Below are 20,638 nucleotides of genomic sequence, written 5' to 3' on the forward strand. Positions count from 1 at the left end.
TTGATCCAAGACATTCTGATCATATCAGAGCATAAATGTAAACAGAGCACGCTGTCTCCTTGCTGTCTGGTCTTGGTCTGGACTCATTTCTTCCTCTGTCTTATAGCCAGCAGAGACAATGGTTAATAAACAACTTCAGCCACCACAAGAAATATTTAACTGTTTGAGAGTCATAATAACTTTCACAATAACTCAGGGTAAATGTGCTTATCTTTTTTCACGGGACAGCTCACACTGTGTGCTGTTTTAGCTCCTCTCCTCTTTCTCTAAAACACAAATGGCAGATAAGGAAAAAATAATGGTTGATATTTAAGAACTCTTCAGAATGGAAGACCCATTCAACAATATAGGAAAAATCAGACACAGAATCAGAATAGCTTTTATTGTTTATTTTTCATTTTCTTTCTTTCTTTTTTTTCAAGAAAATTGACAATTGACAGTGCAATGTTTAATTATGTGAGGCCAGGGAACTGTCCAGTTATTTATAGATTAAAAAAATATATATATATAAAGTGTCTACTTTTTTAATGGAAGTTCAAAGAGCTTGAAGTCTCCTCTTATCATACTCTCTTTTCTCTCATCACTACAAACAGCTGATGATGAAAGAAACAAACAGTCAGGTGTTTGTAGCCTAATATTTTCCACAGAGTATATCAAAGTTACAGCTGCTCTGTGAAGGGCTAAATACCAACTTTTTCATCTTTGTTGATGTTTCAAAGCAAAGGTTCTGGCTCTCAGCTCTTAAACCTTCACAAACCTGATCAGGATTTGTCGCTCTGTCCATCACTGGCTTGAATCAAGCTGTCCCTGGCTTCCCTCTCTTCTTCCACCATCCCGTTTGTCCTGCCAGTCGCTGGATCAGTAGTGTTGTATTTCTGGCTCTTTCCCTGCAGCTGGGATGTTCTCTGTTATTCTTCCCCTTCCCCATTCAGACTGAGGTCTTCATCAGAAGTGATGACGAGTCAGCAACATTGAATGAAGTTGTATGTGTTTCCAGCTCAAGAAAAACACATTTAACTTGATTTGTAACTATGGAGAAGAGTGAGAAGATCCATTGAAGACATTGCCACTACTCTATCGTTGCCAGGGAGGGTGTCTCACTGGACAGAGGTTATTTAGTTTCCAGTTCATCTTGCACGAAAAACCTAATTCATATTCCTTGTCTGTTATTTCATGAGGACTTCTAGTTCAGCTTCTTCTGAGTTTTCTGTGGTTCCACTGTAGTTTCCAAGATGTCAGACACACAGGCCAGCTCCAAGAAATAAAGAAAGGTGCACGATGCATTGAAAACACTGAACTGTGTGCCACAGCTAAGAAAAAAAGATATTAGATGCACAAGATACAAATGTACAATATGTAATCCTCGGCCAACCATATGTTTGATATGGGGCAGCATGGGCAAGATGACGGTATGTGTTATTGTTTTTGACCAATCTGGAAAATTGCATCCTGAAATTCTAATGGATGAACTGTGGCTGTATACCAATAGCTGAATTGAATCCTTCATAGGACTAACAACAGTATATATTAAAAACTGAATTCATAGATACATAACTTACCAATGAAAAATGTTGTATTTTCATTAACAGTTTCTCATCCTACTCCTACTTTTAATTTGTTAAAGTGTAACAGCGCCATGCATTTATTATTGCTGTATTAGAAAGGCATGGTCTCCTGCTTATTCGTGCAATGGAGTTATCCAATAAACCAATCACGTAGCAGCAGTGCAATGCATAAGCTTGTGTACGTACAGGACTAATATGTTAATTGGAATCATATGAGTGTCATAAAAAATGAATACATCTGTAAAGGACCAAGACAATAATGTGGAAATAAAAAAAGGAATAAATAAGGCTTAACATATAAACAACCTCTCTCATCAACAAGGTATTGATGAGGGAGCTCATAGGTTAATGGCCAAATTGGTGAGAGAGGCACAGTAGATAAACTCTTTACAACTGTAAAGGGAGGGAACGTCTCAGATTGGGCATGTCCGACTTCAAAGCAGATGAAGATGTCAAGTACTTGTCCTGTCAGCCAAGAACAGAGATCTGAGGCCACCAAAACTGGACAGCTAGAGACTGGGAAAACATAGCCTGGTATATGAGAACTCTGGATTTCTGCTGAGGCATGCAGATGGTAGGCTGAGTATTTGGCATCAATTTGTCTGCAGGTGGTGGTGGTGTAATGGTGTGGGAAATGTTTTATTGGCTCACTTTGCACCCTTTGATACCAATCAATTCATCATTCAGTGCCATGGCCATTGTTGATGACCATATGCATCCCTTTATGGCCACAATTTACCATCCTCTAATGGCTTCCTCTAGCATGATAAAGTTGAACTTGAACTGGTTTCATAAACATTATAATGAGCTCAGTGCTGCAGTGCTGGTACTGGAGACAAAATGGTCAAAATGACTGACCATCTGTAAATGGACTGAGTCATATGATCTGTTACTGGAAGGCTGACACATTGTCTGTATGCTTCTCTTCTTCTCTGAGCATGTGTAAAATGAATGGATTCATCTGCCCAGCAGGCTGCCTTCTGAAAGTCATATGGTCTGTTCATGGGATTATAAAAAACATGAGGAATGTATAAACTGGGAATGTAAATACAAATACTGTATACATTAAGATCTGGGAGCACATGCACCTACACAGAGAGAGAGAGAGAGAGAGAGAGAGAGATAGAAAGAAAGGGTCTCTGTTTTATTGCAATTTATGCTGTGAGTGAACTTGAAAAAGAAACAATATTCAAAGTATCTTTTCAATATTTGTCACTACTGAAGGCAACAGAGAGTGTTTGTATGGGTCACCTGATGGGATCAAATGCGTCCACCTCCCAGTCTTCAAAATGAAACATATGTGGTCATTTCATACTGAGAAATCCTTTTGAAGATCTCTCTAAAGAGGCAGAATCAGATGTTTGCTCGGGACACCTCAGAAGACCCCGACTCCGTTTGATCTTCACAAACAGCGCCACTTTAAAGTGGAAATGTACAGATGTACGGTAGTACTACTGACAAGAGAGAGGTTACTTATGTCCATTACAGGCTTCAAACAGGCATTTTTTTCCTTTTATATCACATCATTAAAGTGCCTGGGGGAAATTTATGGATTAATGCCAATTTTATTTTAATTCCCTGTTGCTGACGATTTTTTACTTTAAAAAAATATTATTTTATGTGTCGAATGAGTTTTAGACACTGTTACACAGCATGTGAGAGTTCATGCAAGTAAGGATTATAGTCAGAATAACACAGAGATATATTGAGAGGAATAATAAGAGATGGAAAACAAGATTCTTTTTTAAAGCACAATCTGCTGGTTTGGATTCAAACCCAAAGTTAACTTGCTGTTTATAGTTGCCCGGAATTTTTGAAAATTTGTAGCTGTATTATTATATATTAACTGAGGCATTCCAACCCATATAATAAGACTAAGACCTCTACTTATCTTCCCCTCATCAAGCCCATATGCTGGTGTGTCATATGGTTTTAGGTTGAGGGGATCTGATATGTGACTGGGTTATGTGGTGGTTAGTGAATTCCTGACTGTCAGGCCTTGACCCTCAGACTTCATCCTGACCCCATGTGTCGCTGGTTTCAATTTGCTGTTAGGAACAATTCATGATGTAAAAAGCAGCAGGTAACAGCTTTCCCCTATGTAACATATGTGTAGAGAGCAAGATTGGATGATGTATGTTGGATAAGTATTTATATAAAACAGTGTCTGTGGGCTAAGTGGGAGGATAATGGAAATAGGGAACAGGTGTTAGTGTGTGTTTGTGTGTTAAAGAGAGAGAGAGTGCAAAAGAGAGAGAGAGAGGGTGTGTGTGTGTGTGTGTGTGTGTGTGTGTGTGTGTGTGTGTGTGTGTGTGTGTGTGTAACCCTAACCCTCTTTAATGTCTGAAAAGGTTGAGACACCTGTGATTTGTAGAGAAGCATCTGTGTGAAATCACACACACGTACACACAAGGTCACAATCATCATGTTTTTGTTTTTTTTTCATTTCCCTTGCAATGTTCAGCAGCTTGGACAAACAAGACTCCAACAAATAAATTAAAATTGTTTGCATATGGGTATTGATGAATTACACTTCCTCCATTTCACAGACAATGACTGGACTAATGCACTACACCCATTGGGGTTTTTGCATCTGATTGTCACATGGCTCTGAAACTGAGACATTTCTCCTGAACAGTCCCACAAAGTAAATTGAATCTGACTGTGATTACATTAAAACCACAAGCGATCTACAATTGACTTTTTAATAGTTTTAAACTTTGACAGTTTGAAGAGGTAGTAAGAAATGAATGAATTGGTACAGTTCATATCCTAAACAGCATTTTTACAGGGTTAAATCTTGAAGTGAGATCTACTGGGAGGAGTTGTGAGAGAACAGCTTTTTATTATAAGCTGTTGTATTTGTTTAAAGCTTTCTCCCGGCATCTCACAGTATGATTGGCCTGAAATAACAATGATCATATCTCGTATTTCCATATGTAGGCCTACATCCAAGATGGATTTGCAGTGCTCCTGGTGCGCAGGTGTTCCTTGTCCTTTTTTCCAGGAATGAAATACAGCATGAACAGTTAAGAATTTTGGATGTCAATGCCCCTAATGTTTTAGAAAATGATTTTCTGACACCCCTGTGGCCCGTGCAGGCCCAGGCAGTGAAAAACAGTCAGGCAGATCAGCCAGATGATCTCAGGTCATTTGATGGGTGAACGCTGGAGAGACGTGAGTTTAAACTATAACACTATTTTTCCTCTGTTTCTGAGTTTTTTTTGTCTTTGTCATCCAGTATCCTCATGCTATTTTTTTTCCTTGCTCCCTCTTTGCCTCTCAATCTAGTGAAATTCAATGCTGGCTCTGAATTGCATGACTGGTGGAGTGGTAAGGCTGGTATAAGCAACTTTCTCCACTGGGGGGAGCTTTAACAGGTATTGCATTAAATTGGATTGCATTACTGTAAAATGAAGGTCCCATATTTCACACATGAGACCAGAAACCCTTGAAAACTAGCCTTTAAAGTATACACATTTAGATTTTCATATATACAATTTGAATGCATATAGGTATCAGTGTGCATTTTTAGTTTTCTATTTTATTTCACACTGTTCTCCTACTGGGGAAATAATCCTCCATCCTCCAGCGTCAGGCACAAACGATCAATGAATTAATTCCATTTTCACAGTATGCGAGTTTTCCCCTGCAGACCGCCTCGTGCTGATCGTGATGCGAGGCAGGCCCGGCCTCGCATCATAATTTGTCCAGTCTGTTGTATTGGTCTGCGAACAGCAACACAACGAAAATTAGGCCCCGGAGTCGTTTCTTCGTCGTGTCAACAAACCGTTGTGTATTTACTCAGACGTCTGACGACATCAACATGTGCTCGCTGCCCCCGTGTGAACCAAAGAAGAGGTTTTTTGACGGTGCGCAGCATAGAGCCGCAGCGCATAGATCGGCCTTCTCCCGGTGTGCAGCTGCGCTCCTGTCCTCTTGCATGGGTTTGTGTGGTGCAGCCACAAATGAACCAAAACACACATCTGTCTCCATGAGGGTGTGATTCTCACTCCAGTTGCAGCACTTCACACTTTTGTCACAGCAGGACTGGTTAAGTATGACCCAATAAATCCAGAGCAGTTAAATTTGACTATTTATCCGTGTAATTTCTGGTAATAAAAACAGTCATTCGTGACTGAAAATTTTAGTCATGATGACACATATTTTGGACCTAGGACCAAGTTTCACAAGAGCTGGGTTTGAGTGTTCTGCTAGTGATATTTGATTCAGCAGTGTCCAAAAGACAAAGACCACATTTTAGACCAAACATTTTCCCCTCCCACTGTTAAAATACATAAAACTGGATGCAAAGGTATGTGGAGATATACAAATACAGCATCAACAAGGAATAAGATACATTTGGTTCACATATGGTGAGTGAGCTTGTCCCAGCTGCTTCGTGAAATCTGTTGATCCTCAGGCCTATTAGGAGGTGGAGTTCTGTGGTTTCCATGTCTGTGCTCAGCTGTGTGAGCAGAGTGAAGAGCTGTTATTGCTGGTTTTCTCATGTTAATGCCTCCAGTTTGTAAGGCATTAACTAGCAGGGTATGATAATCTATCCACGGGATCTCCACTGGCACCCTTGGTTGTCTGTAGGCCTCCTACAGGGCGACAACAAGAGAACCCATCAGTCTGGAACTAGAAATAAAGTCCGGGTGATACTTGATTACACCTATCAATAATATGGATTGGTGTTGATCAGATGTTGGTGATTTACATTAGGTTGTGTGGATCTTAATGATCTGTGGTCATCTGCACCTTCGGTGTATTGACATGAATGGGGACTTTACACATTGCTGGAGGGGTGTTGTTTAATCACATTACTGTGTGTGTGTGTGTGTGTGTGTGTGTGTGTGAGAGAGAGAGAGAGAGAGAGAGAGAGAGAGAGAGAGAGAGAGAGAGAGAGAGAGAGAGAGAGAAAGGGGGGGGGGGGGTTAGAGGGAGGGCTATGGAGGCAACCTATGGGGGTAGGTAGAGTGGAGTTGCCTGACAGAAATGCTCACACGCAGAAACACACACTCTCACACACACACACACACGCCAGAGAGAGAGAAAGAGAGAGAGTTGCAGAGTTGCAGATACAAACAGTGAGGAGCTGGTGGACAGACAGAGCAGTGTGCAGATAAGTTTAAAGACTTTGACGTGAGAAGCGCAACTTGTTTGTTCAACCTACTCAAGGCTAATTCTTAGTGACTAAGCGGTTTTTAAAAAAAACAAACAAACAAACACTCATTTGGTTTTAGGTGCATTTACGCGCCGTGGACCTGTTGATTCAAACTTTTGGATAAACTGTGCTCAAACTTTGCAGGACATCTGGACGGAGGCGATGCGGAGAGGGAGGTGTGGACAGAGCGGTGCGTGACCAACTATTAGTGAGAGCACGATCTGACCCCCCGTGTAAACTCCAAATGACCACCTCTCCCTCCCTCAGACACACGTGAAGAAAGAAAAAAACACACACACAGCAGCACCGCGTCCATGTCCAGGCTAGAGCCAGCATGACCCCCAAGCCCGGCGGTTTGTCGGATACTTGTCAGCTCATTTTACGCGACCGCATGGAGCCCGAGGGGCCGTGGAAGTAGCGCTTCGTCCGGGGAATAGTCGGTGCGGTGCGGAGCGGAGGGGAACACGTTTGGTTTGTGAAGCGAAGACGCAGACTCGCCGTGCACGCTTTTGGAGAGAGCTACGATGCGGGGCACTTTGGGCGCATTCATTCAGTCCTGTCTGTTGCTGCTGGTCCGAGCAGACCAGTGGAGGCTGAAGGACTCCGCCAACTGCGAGTTGAACAAGAAAGTAAGTTGTCATGACACCAGAATGAATGAGTAATTCGAAGTCTTACATGTTGTGAAAGTACCTTGAAAGTTTTTATCTCGGCATCTCAAAGTAGCCACATCATCTTTTATTTTAATGCAGTTCATAAAGTTTAACAGGAGCAGTCAGGGGCCATCCAGGCTTCCACTTACATTGAAATCCAAATATATTTGGTGGGATATAATTGATCGGTTTTGAATGATATATTGATGTCTATGGAGGAAATAATTGATTTTCTTTGTTCTTTTTTGTAGCTCTGTAACTAATGACTACATTGGATTAATTGATTGGTTGATCATGAATCTATTAGCCCTTCTTTTTTTCTTCTTTAAAAAAAAAAAAAAATTCTAAATAAATGAAAATATTTGATGTCTGGGCGACCCATCACAAGGTCCCAGATGTCCTCTTAGACAGCTTGACATAACAGAATTGTATGTAATTGATAATCATGTTATGATCATCAATAACGTTAAAAGTAGGGAATTCACTTAAGTCATTCATAATAAATAGCATTGGCTTGATCAAATACCAAAATTGCTAATATTTTGACTATCAATCAATTGCATGTACACCATATTTTGTATATTGGCCTTGTGCAAGTCCTTACACAACATCCACTCAGGTGTGTATTAGAGACAAGGCTGTCAGATCAAGACTAACTGTTTCTCTACAGTTAGAAATGAATGACATTTGTAACGTCCCTTTTATTGATGACCCTTCAGCCTTACTTTGGTTATTTGATTTCATAGACTTGACAGTCATGTTATTTAAACGCTCACAGACCATTTCAGTTCAGGTGCAACAGGAGAAGGAGGGCAAAACATTCTGGGCAACTCTGACATGTGTATTGTTTGTTTGACACTTGGGTCCTAAGTGGCCTGTTAATAAGTCATTATCAGTCTGTTAGCGGTTTGTCTACTAAACAACCTCTTACAGACAAAGTGGTGGTTTTGCTGGTTGGTGCCAGACAGGCCCAGTGTCACCTTACATTTACACTAAATGTCACAAAGAAACCTCTAATTGATTGTTACGACCCAGGTTTTGTCTACTGGCGTAACACTGATGATAGTTAATTCCCCCTTTTCTGTAAATGTGCCACTTTCTGTTTTGTTTTTTTTACTCCATTTTCCCATGTGCATTCCACATGTTTCTGACCCGCACATATCCACTGTGTGGGTCATTTTGATCCTTAAATATGGCACACATTCACTGGTTCCAGACTCTCAAATGTTTTCAGTTTTCACCCTTCATGGGCCTAAAACTAATTATATAAAAATGCAAAACTGCAACACCCTGATCCGTGTAAACTTGTAACAGGCCTTTTTATTTTCTGACATCTGTGGAGCTATCAGAGGCAATCATTTAATCAGAAACTCAATCAATATGATGAATTTGTTATGATATGCCGTAAATAATGTAAATATTATTTTTTTTATCTTATCCTCCAGCAAACTGACCTTAATTCCTTCTTGTGGACAATCAAACGGGACCCTCCCTCATATTTCTACGGTACAATCCATGTTCCCTACACACGCGTTTGGGACTTCATTCCTGAAAACTCCAAGCAGGCCTTCCAGGAGAGCAACATCGTTTACTTTGAGCTGGACCTGACGGACCCTTACACCATCTCAGCCCTGACCAGCTGTCAGCTGCTCCCTCAGGGCGAAAACCTGCAAGACGTCCTACCCAGAGATATCTATCGGAGACTTAAAAGACACCTTGAGTATGTGAAACTTATGATGCCTTCATGGATGACGCCGGACCAGAGAGGGAAGGGACTCTACGCAGACTACCTCTTCAATGCAATCGCTGGGAACTGGGAGAGGAAGCGGCCGGTTTGGGTGATGCTGATGGTGAACTCGTTGACTGAAGCAGATATAAAGACGCGAGGGGTGCCGGTGCTGGACCTGTACCTGGCCCAGGAGGCGGAGAGGATGAGGAAGAAGACAGGGGCCGTCGAGAAGGTGGAGGAACAGTGCCATCCTCTTAATGGTCTCAACTTCTCCCAGGTGAGTTTGAAACTGCGCTGAACAGTGCTCCGGTCTGTGCTCGTTTATGTGTTGCATGCATTAGGCTGTGTTTGTTTGTGATTGTTTGGGGGTTTCATTATTGCATCAGCACACACATCTATTTTATTTCACATTGTTTACTCATGTCAGTGGGTCAGAGGCATCTTTACTGGTTTCATTTGAGAGATGACACTGACTTTATTAAGTGAGTCAGATTTCAGCCAGCTGTATACAATCCACATTACAGTAAGAACACATTCTTGTTGTGTCCCATTTGGTGTGGAGACCAGATACTAAATACAGCTACTGCAGAATCATCTGGACACCTCCTGCACATTCTTCACAATTACTTCTACTTTAATATGTCAAAGCAGTGATAGGCCTTTATTGTGAAACCAGACATTATTTACATTTTCTTCTTGCTAACGTGGGGTAATGTGATAAATCTTAGTTAACATCAACTATAAACTATAATAGTTTTTTTTCACCGCAGTGAAACTAGACGGTCATTGGATAAATGCTGCAATATTGTCCCTCCCATGAACACTCAGCGTCTCTGGGGTTGAATGGAGCAGTGGGCTGGCCTGAACGCTGGGTTTCTGCATGGTGATTGGAGGATCTGTCTGAATCCCCTTTTGATTGACAGCTATTTGAAACATACACTGGCACTGTAGCATTTCAAGTTCAGTCCCATTGCAGATTTGCAAGTGAAGTCAAGAGACAAACTGCAGCTCATTTCTTGTTGTTTGCTTGGCGATATAGCCCTTTTCCACATCATATCACACACTGTAAATAAAACACAATTATAGCATTTCCTTGTTTCGGTTTAACATAATTCTCACATTTCCTTGTTCGAGTTTAATATAGTTTTGTTAATGTAGGCTAGATCTGGATGAGGTGGGAGGTGGGGGATTTTTTATGACGTAGTGCCGAAAATGAGCTTCCCCTCTTTGAAAGACCAGCAGCTGCCACTGGTCTGTATCTAGACTGTACCCAACCTCCATAATACAGCAGAACTTTGTGCATTAGACAGGTTGAGCATGATGGTGTGTTTGCCATTATGGTAGAAGAACTAAAATGTTGCAATTTTCTAAACTTTTAAGCCATAACTAAAATGAACATAAATATATAAAGAATCTTGATGATTGTCTACATAGTTAATAATGTATAACCGTAACCTCACGTCAGTTTACAAATCTTAATCACCTCCACATGGAGGGGTTAATGCATTATACATTTGGGAGGAAAAACTATGAGTGGATTGGTACAAGTTTGAAATACAAACTCTGTATTTATTCTGCAGATTGGCATATCGTAGTTATTGTATGGTGCAGCCAATGTGTGCTATGGATATCATATGATGTATTGCTACGTGACACAACTGTTGAGTTTTACCCTTCAAACTTTTTCGGCCTGTTAATAAACTCGTGTCAAATCAGCTCAGTTGAAGAGGTCTCACGTCTCCTTAAATATTTCAGCTCAAGAGACTCAGATGTGTAATACAAATGACAAAAACCAGATGTATGATTCAGATTTGTTAATTTTTTTTGACAACAGAGGCGTGTAGTTTTCTCATTTTTCCCATAGCTCAGTCGAACGGAGAAAGGTGTGGTGTTAATCAGCTGTACAAACACTCAGCCGTGCTCCACCATGTCCTTTGTTATTAAAGAAAAATGGATCCTAATGACTCAAGTCTGAAATCACCAGAAAAAAAAGGGAACCTTGTTCCTCAAACCAGCGCACTTAAGTCCCCTTGTCTGCCTGTCTGTCTGTCTGTCTGTGCCCCGTGTGACCTGTTCAGTATTACAAACATCTCTCAAAGGCAGCAGTCACTATGAAATCATGTTGCGTATTGCCAAGGAATTTCTACTAATGCTGGTCGGGAGCTAAGGGGATTACACTTGACCATTTACCCTAACACCCAGAAGCTTAAAATGCTGTTATTTTAAAGAAGGCCTTGTTGGCCTCTCAGACTAAAAGTCTCTGCCTGAACCACCCAGCAGCGCTTTATTGGCATTCACTTGAGCTGTAGAGGAAGAATGGGGCATGTCAGCGATCATACAGCATAATATTACATGATATTTGTCACTTGTTTGGATAAACAATTACATGGAAATCAATTTCCCATGGCCATGTTTAGTTTTTGATAAACACGTGGAGTATGAATGAGAACTAACAATCACTAGGAGTGTTTACTATGACTTAGATAAGAAGACAAAGTAAACATAGAAGTCATTTTTTCCCATTTTCCCCCTCTTTTCCCATTCTGTTATACTCTGGCAGATGTAACTATTCTCTGTGTTATTTCAATTCAGTTTGCAATTTAGATGTGAATGGCATCACCAGAAATGACCAGACAGTCCTGGCTGACCTTTTTTTCTGACATCTGGCATCATCCTTTGTTCGATGTGTCTGATTTTGGCATTAGAGATCAGGGATTGCATCAGTATTTGTTTTGTTTTATTAGTCTGGAAGAGGTGGCAGATCATCAGCGATCAACCATCACATTTGTCTGTCTTCAGCGGGCACTGACAAACAACTTATTTTCTCCTTTCGATACAGGGATTTGTTGTTATAGATGTCAGAGAAAGACAGTGGGTGGCTGAAATTGGGTTTGTCAACAGGGCTATAAAGACTGAATCCCTCCCATCATCACAGCCTTTGCTGAATTAAATCCACAAAGCCTCCAGGAGTCTCAACAATGAATTCTAGTGTCCCAGAAACAACCTCTACCCTGACACTGCACCAACACAGCGCACAGCTTGGCACTCCATAATTTCCACACTCAGTTTCAATCTAATCAACAGCAGCCTGATGGACGCCTTAACCCTGTCGGCTTGAAGCAGCCTGCTTAATACTTCGGTAAACATTTTTTTTTATTCACTCCCAGTTTTCCCTTGTAGTTGAAAAGGGCAATTCCATTTAAAAGCTTTTAGCTCAACTCAACTGTAAGATGTCCAGATAGAGCGTGATGAGTGAGATACACTCCTGGTGAAACAATGCTGCCGCCTCGGCCGCCATTCTTGACTGAAAGTTCTGTTTAATCAGGCCACAGCTAGAGAAAAGTATTTACGGTCTGTAATAGTCTTTGTAATGTTTTCACTGGCCATTTGAGTTTGGCATGGAGCTGACCGTAAAGGAAAGGGGAAGGCAAAGGGGAAAATATGATATTCATTTGAAGTAGTGAACATTTCTGTCCTCATGCCTTTGTTTAGAGGACACACTTGTTGACATCGTACCTGCTTGGTTCAGATTTTAAGCAAGGTTTCAAGTCAGAGTTGATGTACGACATTGTCGACCCTGGATGAATGGATGGATGGTTGGACGCACCATTTGCTGCTCTGTCTCTGGTATTTGTGTCTGATTTCCTTGGTGGGAAATCAATGTGGCCATTATTGTATTGTACTGAAACGAGCTCTGAAGAAACTTGAGGTGAGAGAAGCTCTGGTAATGATGCTTCATTTCACATCTACTGCAAACAGGTTAGATTGTTTTCAGTTAAGTTCAAGAGAGGGTTAATCACACTTTCCCCTGCTCTCTTGGCCAGGGCATTATTAATTTCAGTGAAGCATTATCTAAACCACTCCGCATTTCAAGTGAATGCTCCAGCCTTCACCTTCCAGGGTCAATTGATTCTCACTGGACAGTTTTTTTTAAAAAAAACTCAAAATCCTATTATGGTGAAAACCTGGCTCCAGGAATGATGGCAAGTTTTCATGGTCAAATCTTTAGAGGTCAGTGTATTTTTGAAACAAATAATTTAGTTCATTCATAGCACATGTGAACTGACCACATCTGAAGGCAAAAGTGTTTGTTCTTATCCTTAGCAGCCACGTTCGAAGTTGGAACAATCTGGCTGCCGTAGATACGTGCAAGACAAGATAATTGTTTAAATATGGGGACAACAGTGCACACTTCACTGCGCTTGTGTGTTGTGGTCACATTTGTCAGATTGTCCACATCGGAAAGTCACATAGAAATTGCCAGGAACACCAGTTCCAATATCAGAAAGGTGTCAGACACTGTTCAACGTCCAACAAGCACTTTGGCCCGAGCGTATTGGCACCTCAGACTTTTTGAGTCTTTCTTTGTTGTAGTGTCACTTGGTCATGATTAGTTTTTGCTTGTCTGGCTGTGTTGAATTCCCTATCACATGGATTTAATGCATAAATGCATCTTTCTTTTAAAAATGAAAAGTAATGTTGTGCCTTCCACTATAAATTAAGCCTGTTGAGCTCATTATTTTTCAAACCACAATGAATTATACTTTCTTTACGCAGATCTCTAATCTGGCTAAGCATGACTGCTCTTATTCTAGCATGGTGCCCCTCATCTTTTGAAGAGTGGGCTCAGCCTTGCCCATTACACTAAGTGAACTTGTTGAGGACAACAATAGCCGAATGAAGGCCGGTTTTCTCTGTCACTGTTGTTGGAAGCCCACGGGACACTCCACACCTCAGTGGAGCAGACCTGCTAATGAAAGTGTTGTTTCTTTCCTCCCATCACTGGGAGTAATGGTGCATGGAGAGGTGATGAATGCAGGCCTCAGTGTACGTCTATGAGAACAGGGAAGGAATGTTTTGGAGCCCATTTGGTTCATTCATGACCAGGACGGACTGGAACCAGGAGAGTTGAGATGCAGACTGAGATCAGTAGAAGAGCCATTAAGAAAGAGAGGCGTGACTCAGTCTCCATTAGAGGTACCGTGATGTTACCTGTGTTTGACAACCTTGTAACTTCAGCTTTTGCTTTTCGCTTGAACCGAGTGGCTACAGGGCTCTGGATCTGTAGGGTTTCACGGGGAAAGGTCCAGTGAAATCCAAAACAATGCTCACCTTTATAACCCGAAAGAAAAGCTTAGTTTTCTCTAGGGCTGTCAAAGCTAGCACGTTTTTATCACGTTGTTTAATGTAGATGTGTTTAATTAATTTCATCACACGTTAATAGCATTTTTTTTTAACAAGCTTCCATGTTTAATCGTGAGAAGTATAGATAAACAGAAGAGTGTTAAGCTAACAGTTGCCATGGCAAAGTGGATCACATTGCAGGCCGATTAATATTATGGAATGGATGTAGGATCACATTGAATGCATGGGTGGGGGGGTTGTGGGGGTTGGGAGGGCTACTGCACGTTTTATGAACCAGCAGCAACATTTGTTTGCTTTTAGGAATTAACTGACACACGCCACACGAATGATCATGTATTTGTAGAAGGATGTTGTTGTTGTTGTTTTGCGCAACATAGAGCTGCCGCTTCAAGGAAAGGAACGTAGGTTTCTTGTTTTTAATTGACCGATAATTCAGTTGCGGTGGGCAGAAAAAACGCATGCGGTGTGCCATCTTCTAATGTTACGGAGAACCCTGCATATGCTTTTGCTCCTTGTGTTCCCACATTAGAGAACTTGTCCTACTGCTCTCCCTCTGCCATCTTCACTCGCGCTGATTTTTAAATACCACCGGTCACACACAGATGAGAAAAAAATTACAAAATAATAGCTTTTCCTTGATTTCTCGAAGATTTGAGATCAGTTTGAGCCAAAATCGAAATCACCATTAATTGCCCAGCCCTACTGTGGAGGCAACAACATCAGAGCCACCAGAGAGATTAATCGCGATTAAAAATTTGAATCGTTTGAAAGCACCAGTTTTCTCATTTGATGGAGCGCTTCAGTCCTTGTAACATTTCCAATTCTCATCTCTCTTTTCTCTTTTAATGTAGCGAGGAGAAGCGTAAAATATGAGAAACTTATTTCACTAACCAAAACCAAACATAACTTCTGCCCAATGTGAAACTGAGCATGAATCAGGCTCAATAGCTTTAGTGATTTTAACCCAATTATCATGTCTTCCTGTCTGTCGGCAATATAGACATTTCCATTTCCAAGAAATACTCTTCCTTAAATGTGGATGTAACAAGCACATCAGGCTCATATCCAAGCTTTTGTTTCCAACTTACATCTCCTTACTGTACATACATACCGCTTTGAGGATTTGGGATTGCAGGGTTTGGATACAGATTTTCTGAACAGATCATCTTGACCTGTGGGTCAAGAAACGCTCCTTGCGTACACGGAATGAGGTCTGTTCTCAATTACAGCAAGAAAAAAGAGTTTGTTTTTGAATCAGCAGATTTGTGGGAAAACGTCTGCTTCCATGTTTCAGATCGTAGAGGTCACATACGAACAGGCGGCTCACTCCGCATCACAGCTCATTGGACAGGACAGACGCTGTCACAAAGTGTGAGCATCTCAAAACTCCCACACCCTGTGTTGTCATGATCGTAATGACTGTTAAGTGCGTTGGTTATGTAAATTCTATAAATAGTGAAGCTACACATTGCAGACAGTACAATGGCCGGCCTTATTTTCCAGCCAGGCATGGGCAAGCGCTATGGTCGAACTGATTTCCAGAGCTTGCCCGCAGAGGAAACTCTGTCTCTACCCCAAATAAGAATGATGATGATAATGATGATGAAGATGTGTGCATGTGTGTGTGTGTCTGCATGTGCACGTGTGCACTGAGTAAGGAAAATGAGCTTTTGTCGTAGGCCAATTCTTAAAGGAATAGTTCAACATTTTGGGAAAGTCTCCAATGCCTGTACAATAAAATGGGAGCTGTGCCAGAAACAGATGTAAAGAGCTAGCCTAGCAACACCCACACATATATCTCGTTTGTTTAATCATATGTGACAATCTGCATAAAATACACGCTAAAAATGCGCGTTAAAGAAGGTTGCAGGACTATTTCTGGGTCGAGTGAGCTCCTGTAGTCACTGCATCTCCCGGCCCTCCACCCCACACCTCCACCACCACGTAAAACCACATATTGGCATTCTTACACTTTTTTGTGTGGATTAACAGTGTTATCAAACTTTTCATCTAAGTCTCGTCATGGAAGCGAGTAAGTGTATTTCTGAAACTATCTATCCTTGAAAAAAATGTTTTGAAGGGGAAGTTGCTGCACATAATAGATTATGTGTGTGTGCGTGTATATGTGTGAAAGAGAGAGAGAGGGAGAGCATATGCTGGCATGATGACAGTATTACACAGCAACACACAGGCAGCAAATCTGATTAAATCTCATTTGTCCCAGTGGAAAGAACCATAACTATCCGGTCCATTGAATCAATGATCACCAGAGCAGAATGGCCCGGAGTGATGAAATGTATATGTATGCGCTCACATGGGCAGACGCCGCCAAAAAAAAAAGGGACAAGAACAGTAATAAATCATAACCTATACTCCCATTTATTAAGCTCATTAAGGTATTTCAAGTGCAGCTTTAATGCTCTGCCAGATGATTGTCTCAGCTTAAAGAATATTCATTTGTTATTTCGACAAATGATAAATTATGGGGACTTTTTTTTTAATAACTGATGAAAGAGTTGCTCCAAGTAAATGTCATAATGTGAGATGGTATCATTCCTTAAAACCAGAGAAAGTAGATGTTTGTGCGGAAAGATGGATTAAAGTGAGATATCTTGACGTATGCTTGAACGACCTTCCTATGCTTCACCATAAGATAAATGCTCCTGTTACGCAGCTCGTGTTTTGCAGTGCAGCTGTGTATTTATTTTCACTTGTGATTTGTGTTATTTGGTTCATAAGTTGTTGATTTGATTTTCATCTTCAAATAGTTTGCAATTTATAATTTGACTTTGCTCTCCTTTGATCAAAGGCAGTACAATTTCCATGCTACATTCCAGTGTAGAGTCTATTTGTCCAGTGTGTATTTGTTCATATAATTGCCTCTATATGTTTATTATTGTTTGCGTCTTTATGTAGCATGAATGATTGTGTTGCAAAAGTTCATGTCTGTGTATGAATGAGCATTTGTATGCGTGCGTATGTGCACGTACAGTTGGATGGTTGGATTTCCAACATGTCTTCACAGCCTCCTTTGAGTTCCTGGTTTCATGTGGCACTGAGGTGCTTCATTTCCTCCCCACTGTTGACCAAACAGTCCCATATTAGATGTCTGGCATTTCCTCACACATTATCTGTCCATCTGCACGGTTACATGACACCAGGGACAAAGATTCAGAGCTTGTCTCATTTTCAAAAACCCCCTCTCCCCCAAAAGCTTTATAGATAAAAACTGAAGCGTGAAGTCTGTCAACAAGTCATGATAAAGAAAAGCTACTGAGCTGAAGACGCCCTCGAGGTCATCAGCCTGATTTGTTAGCTGTATTGACTGTGTATAGACTGATGACAGTTCTACTACTGATGATAAGATGATTTGGTATGTTCAGTCCAAAGTTTAGAGAAAGATTTTGCTTTCCATGTGATGAAGAAAATACTCGCTTCATGATCTCCCCCTTTTTTTTTATTTTAGTCCACACAGGTGATACCAATTCTTAGATTCACTCTCATAACCTTCAGGGTTTGGTATGATAATTTTAGCCACTTAAAAATTCACAATCATCACATAACGTTTTAAGTGTTCATTATGTGGATGATAAATGCAGGTTCCATTGACACTGACCCCTTTCCAAACCTAGTAGCTAATAGCTTTCTTAAGTTAATGCAGTGCTTTCTTTTTCCTCAAGCATACGCACATTTTTCTTTTTGACTCAACACTACAAAGTTTTTAAGCATCAAGGTCAAATAATTTTACAAATTAACTTTTTTTTATTTTATCCTTTGCAAATTCACCCATTTGCTTCATTTAGCTTTCCAGCTACATTTGATTGAAAGCGGATCAGATGCCGCTGGATGGTGCCAAGTGTGTGCCAAGAGAAAAAAAAGAGCTTAGATCCTTGAAAGTATATACAGTAATAGACTCCAGCAGAGGAGCGTCTGACTTCTGGAGACTGCCGCAGGCTTTTCCTGGTTGTGTAATGCCGGCTTCTGCAGCTCAAATAGGGATTTAATAGCTTGTCTCTCTGACTTAACACCAGGTCACAAAAAGTTGTGCAGGCTCAGGAGCCCCCTTAGCCCGGTTGCTGCTGTGCAGTCATACGAATGTTTGATGCTTTAAAATAATCTGAATGACCTGTTATGTTATGCTCATCACCATGATTTGTATGCACTTTCAAAGCGACATGAAAACCTACATATTGAGGTCTTTATAGCCACATCGCAGTAAATAAAATACCTTTCTGGCATTGGCATCCTCACTGTTCAAGGTGCCCTCAGGGACAATTTATACATAATCCTGGTTAATACAATATTTTATTGTTAATTTTAAATAGAGAAAATAATACATTTTTGCTCTAAAATCTGTGCAGATTTTTCTTTATTATATATAATCTGTTTCCTCTGTGTTATTCTTGTATGCTCAGTGGGTAAAAATACTTTGTTTCTGTTTCTGATAACAGAAAACACTAGCAATGCGTTAGTTGTCCAGCTGGGCCCAGGGTAACACTTAAGTTAAACACAGTTAATTAGAATTAATAAATGAATGAGTTGATCTCCTCCAAGGATTAATGTTTAATAACTAAAATGAGACAAGTAAAAATAACTCTCACTGTAATTACAGATGGAATAACAGATATCTTTGCCACCGCTTATTTTAGCAGTCAGTTTTCCGTTTGCTGTTCCAGCATCTGATTGTGAAACGTCACCGAGGACAAACAGCTCGCGGAGAACCACTGCAAACACAGTTTTGATTCTGCTTGTCTTGCAGTGTGCCTCCACCTTCATTTAAGTAAGAAAAGCCCAGCATCTACAAATGTAGTTAACACTCACCTAACAGCCGGCCTTCCCATTCTCTAAAGCTAATGTAGGTTAGACGTAACAGCAGTTAAAGTCATTATAATACTCATTTTAATTTGTTTGCTGCCCATCATTCTCTCTATTGTTGTGTAAGTTAAGGTTTTTCAGGTTGGGTCATCGTTATTACTAAGCTACGACCAGTCAGCACTGAATTAGCATGTGAGTGATAAAAAATTAAGTAATGCCACACACACATACACAGACAGACACACTCCTTTTCAGGGAAGACAGTGATTACATTTATTTTGTTAGTTGACAGGTTGGCAGATGTCTTCTGTTGGAAACACTGGAAATTTTGGTCAAATCTTCATTCAAAAAACCTTGTGTTGGGGTTTCATTGTACCCAGAGGGCGCAACTCACAGAGGCTGTTCTAATGTGAAATTTAGAGTGCAGTCATAAATTCCATCATTCATTTTTCCTATAAATTATACAGAATATATACATATTTAGGCTGAAAATGTGTTTATTCGTCAATGGTAATGAAACCTTTTGCATTTGCCACATGATCTGATACCGCATTTGTCAGCTTACAGCAGTAGCAATACTTTGACAGCACAAGTAGTTGTGCAGCTTAATTTCCATCAACATAATGAAGTCTAAAAGGCATTTCTAGATTTTTCTGTAACAGCAAATGTAGGTCTCTGGTTTGATCTGGGTTGATACGTAGCTATCAGATAAGAAGGGAATAATGGTCCTCTTCACATGCGGATACACGTCAGAGGTGAAAAGCCTAATGCCTTTGTCCGCAGACGACTGATCTAATTGTTTAAGCTCAGGTACCTTCAACAAAATGTTCCAAATTTCAAGAAATAAAACACAAAAATGCTTTTTAAAACCAAGGTTTGTACCAACTTCTCACTACCTGACACGAAGTCTTATGAATCGCTCCCGGTGTGCTTGTGCTTTCCCTTTACTCGGCAGGTCTGTGGCTGGTCTGGATTAAATCCAGCTCCTCCACCACCTGTAGACACGAGCCAAACCCGGCTGGACTGCAGCCGAGCAACACAAGGCCAAAACTGTCCACAAGCTCCAACACACAGGATTATTACTGTCACCTGGAACTCTGTGAGATGGTTTTGTGCAGCAGCCACTTTGTAATATGGGGTTGAATTGATTTAATTTTTTTTTCATTGTAAATTCAACCACCAGAAAGCATTCCTTTTTCTCTCTATTTCCTCTGAGATGACGCTTGTGTTTGCACAGAGAGTGAGTATACTCCCTTTTCACATTCTGAGACAGTTTGGCTTCACTCAGTTGTTCACAGGAACAAACAAAAACTGAATTATAATTTTAAAATCATAGTAATGATTATATAATAGAATTATAAAGTGGCATTCGGTTACTATTAATAGTTTAAGTTAGAAGGAACATGTAGTTTTCTAGCAACCTGGCCATAAATCCACTTGTCTCTCTGGCTCCAGACCAGATTTTTGATGATTTTAGAGGAATTTGTCAGGTGAGCGTCACACAGGAGGGATTCTGTGAGACTTTGCTGTTCTCCACAGATGTTTCTGACCTGACCAAGACTCAGAC

At 40.7% G+C, this 20,638-nt stretch overlaps 1 protein-coding gene across 1 annotated transcript in view; it reads left to right on the plus strand.

Annotated features, from left to right (window-relative positions):
• Window positions 1-6,690: 6,690 nt before the first annotated feature.
• trabd2a (TraB domain containing 2A) overlaps window positions 6,691-20,638 on the plus strand; it is a 55,378-nt gene continuing 41,430 nt past the window's right edge. Inside the window, exons 1-2 of the mRNA XM_083983042.1 lie at window positions 6,691-7,361; window positions 8,828-9,388. Coding sequence (XP_083839168.1) covers window positions 7,257-7,361; window positions 8,828-9,388 — 666 coding nt within the window. The 5' untranslated portion in view covers window positions 6,691-7,256. The remainder of the gene's footprint in view (window positions 7,362-8,827; window positions 9,389-20,638) is intronic.

Source organism: Trachurus trachurus (assembly GCF_905171665.1).
Source record: "Trachurus trachurus genome assembly, chromosome: 12".
In the NCBI taxonomy this organism is placed as follows: Eukaryota; Metazoa; Chordata; class Actinopteri; order Carangiformes; family Carangidae; genus Trachurus; species Trachurus trachurus.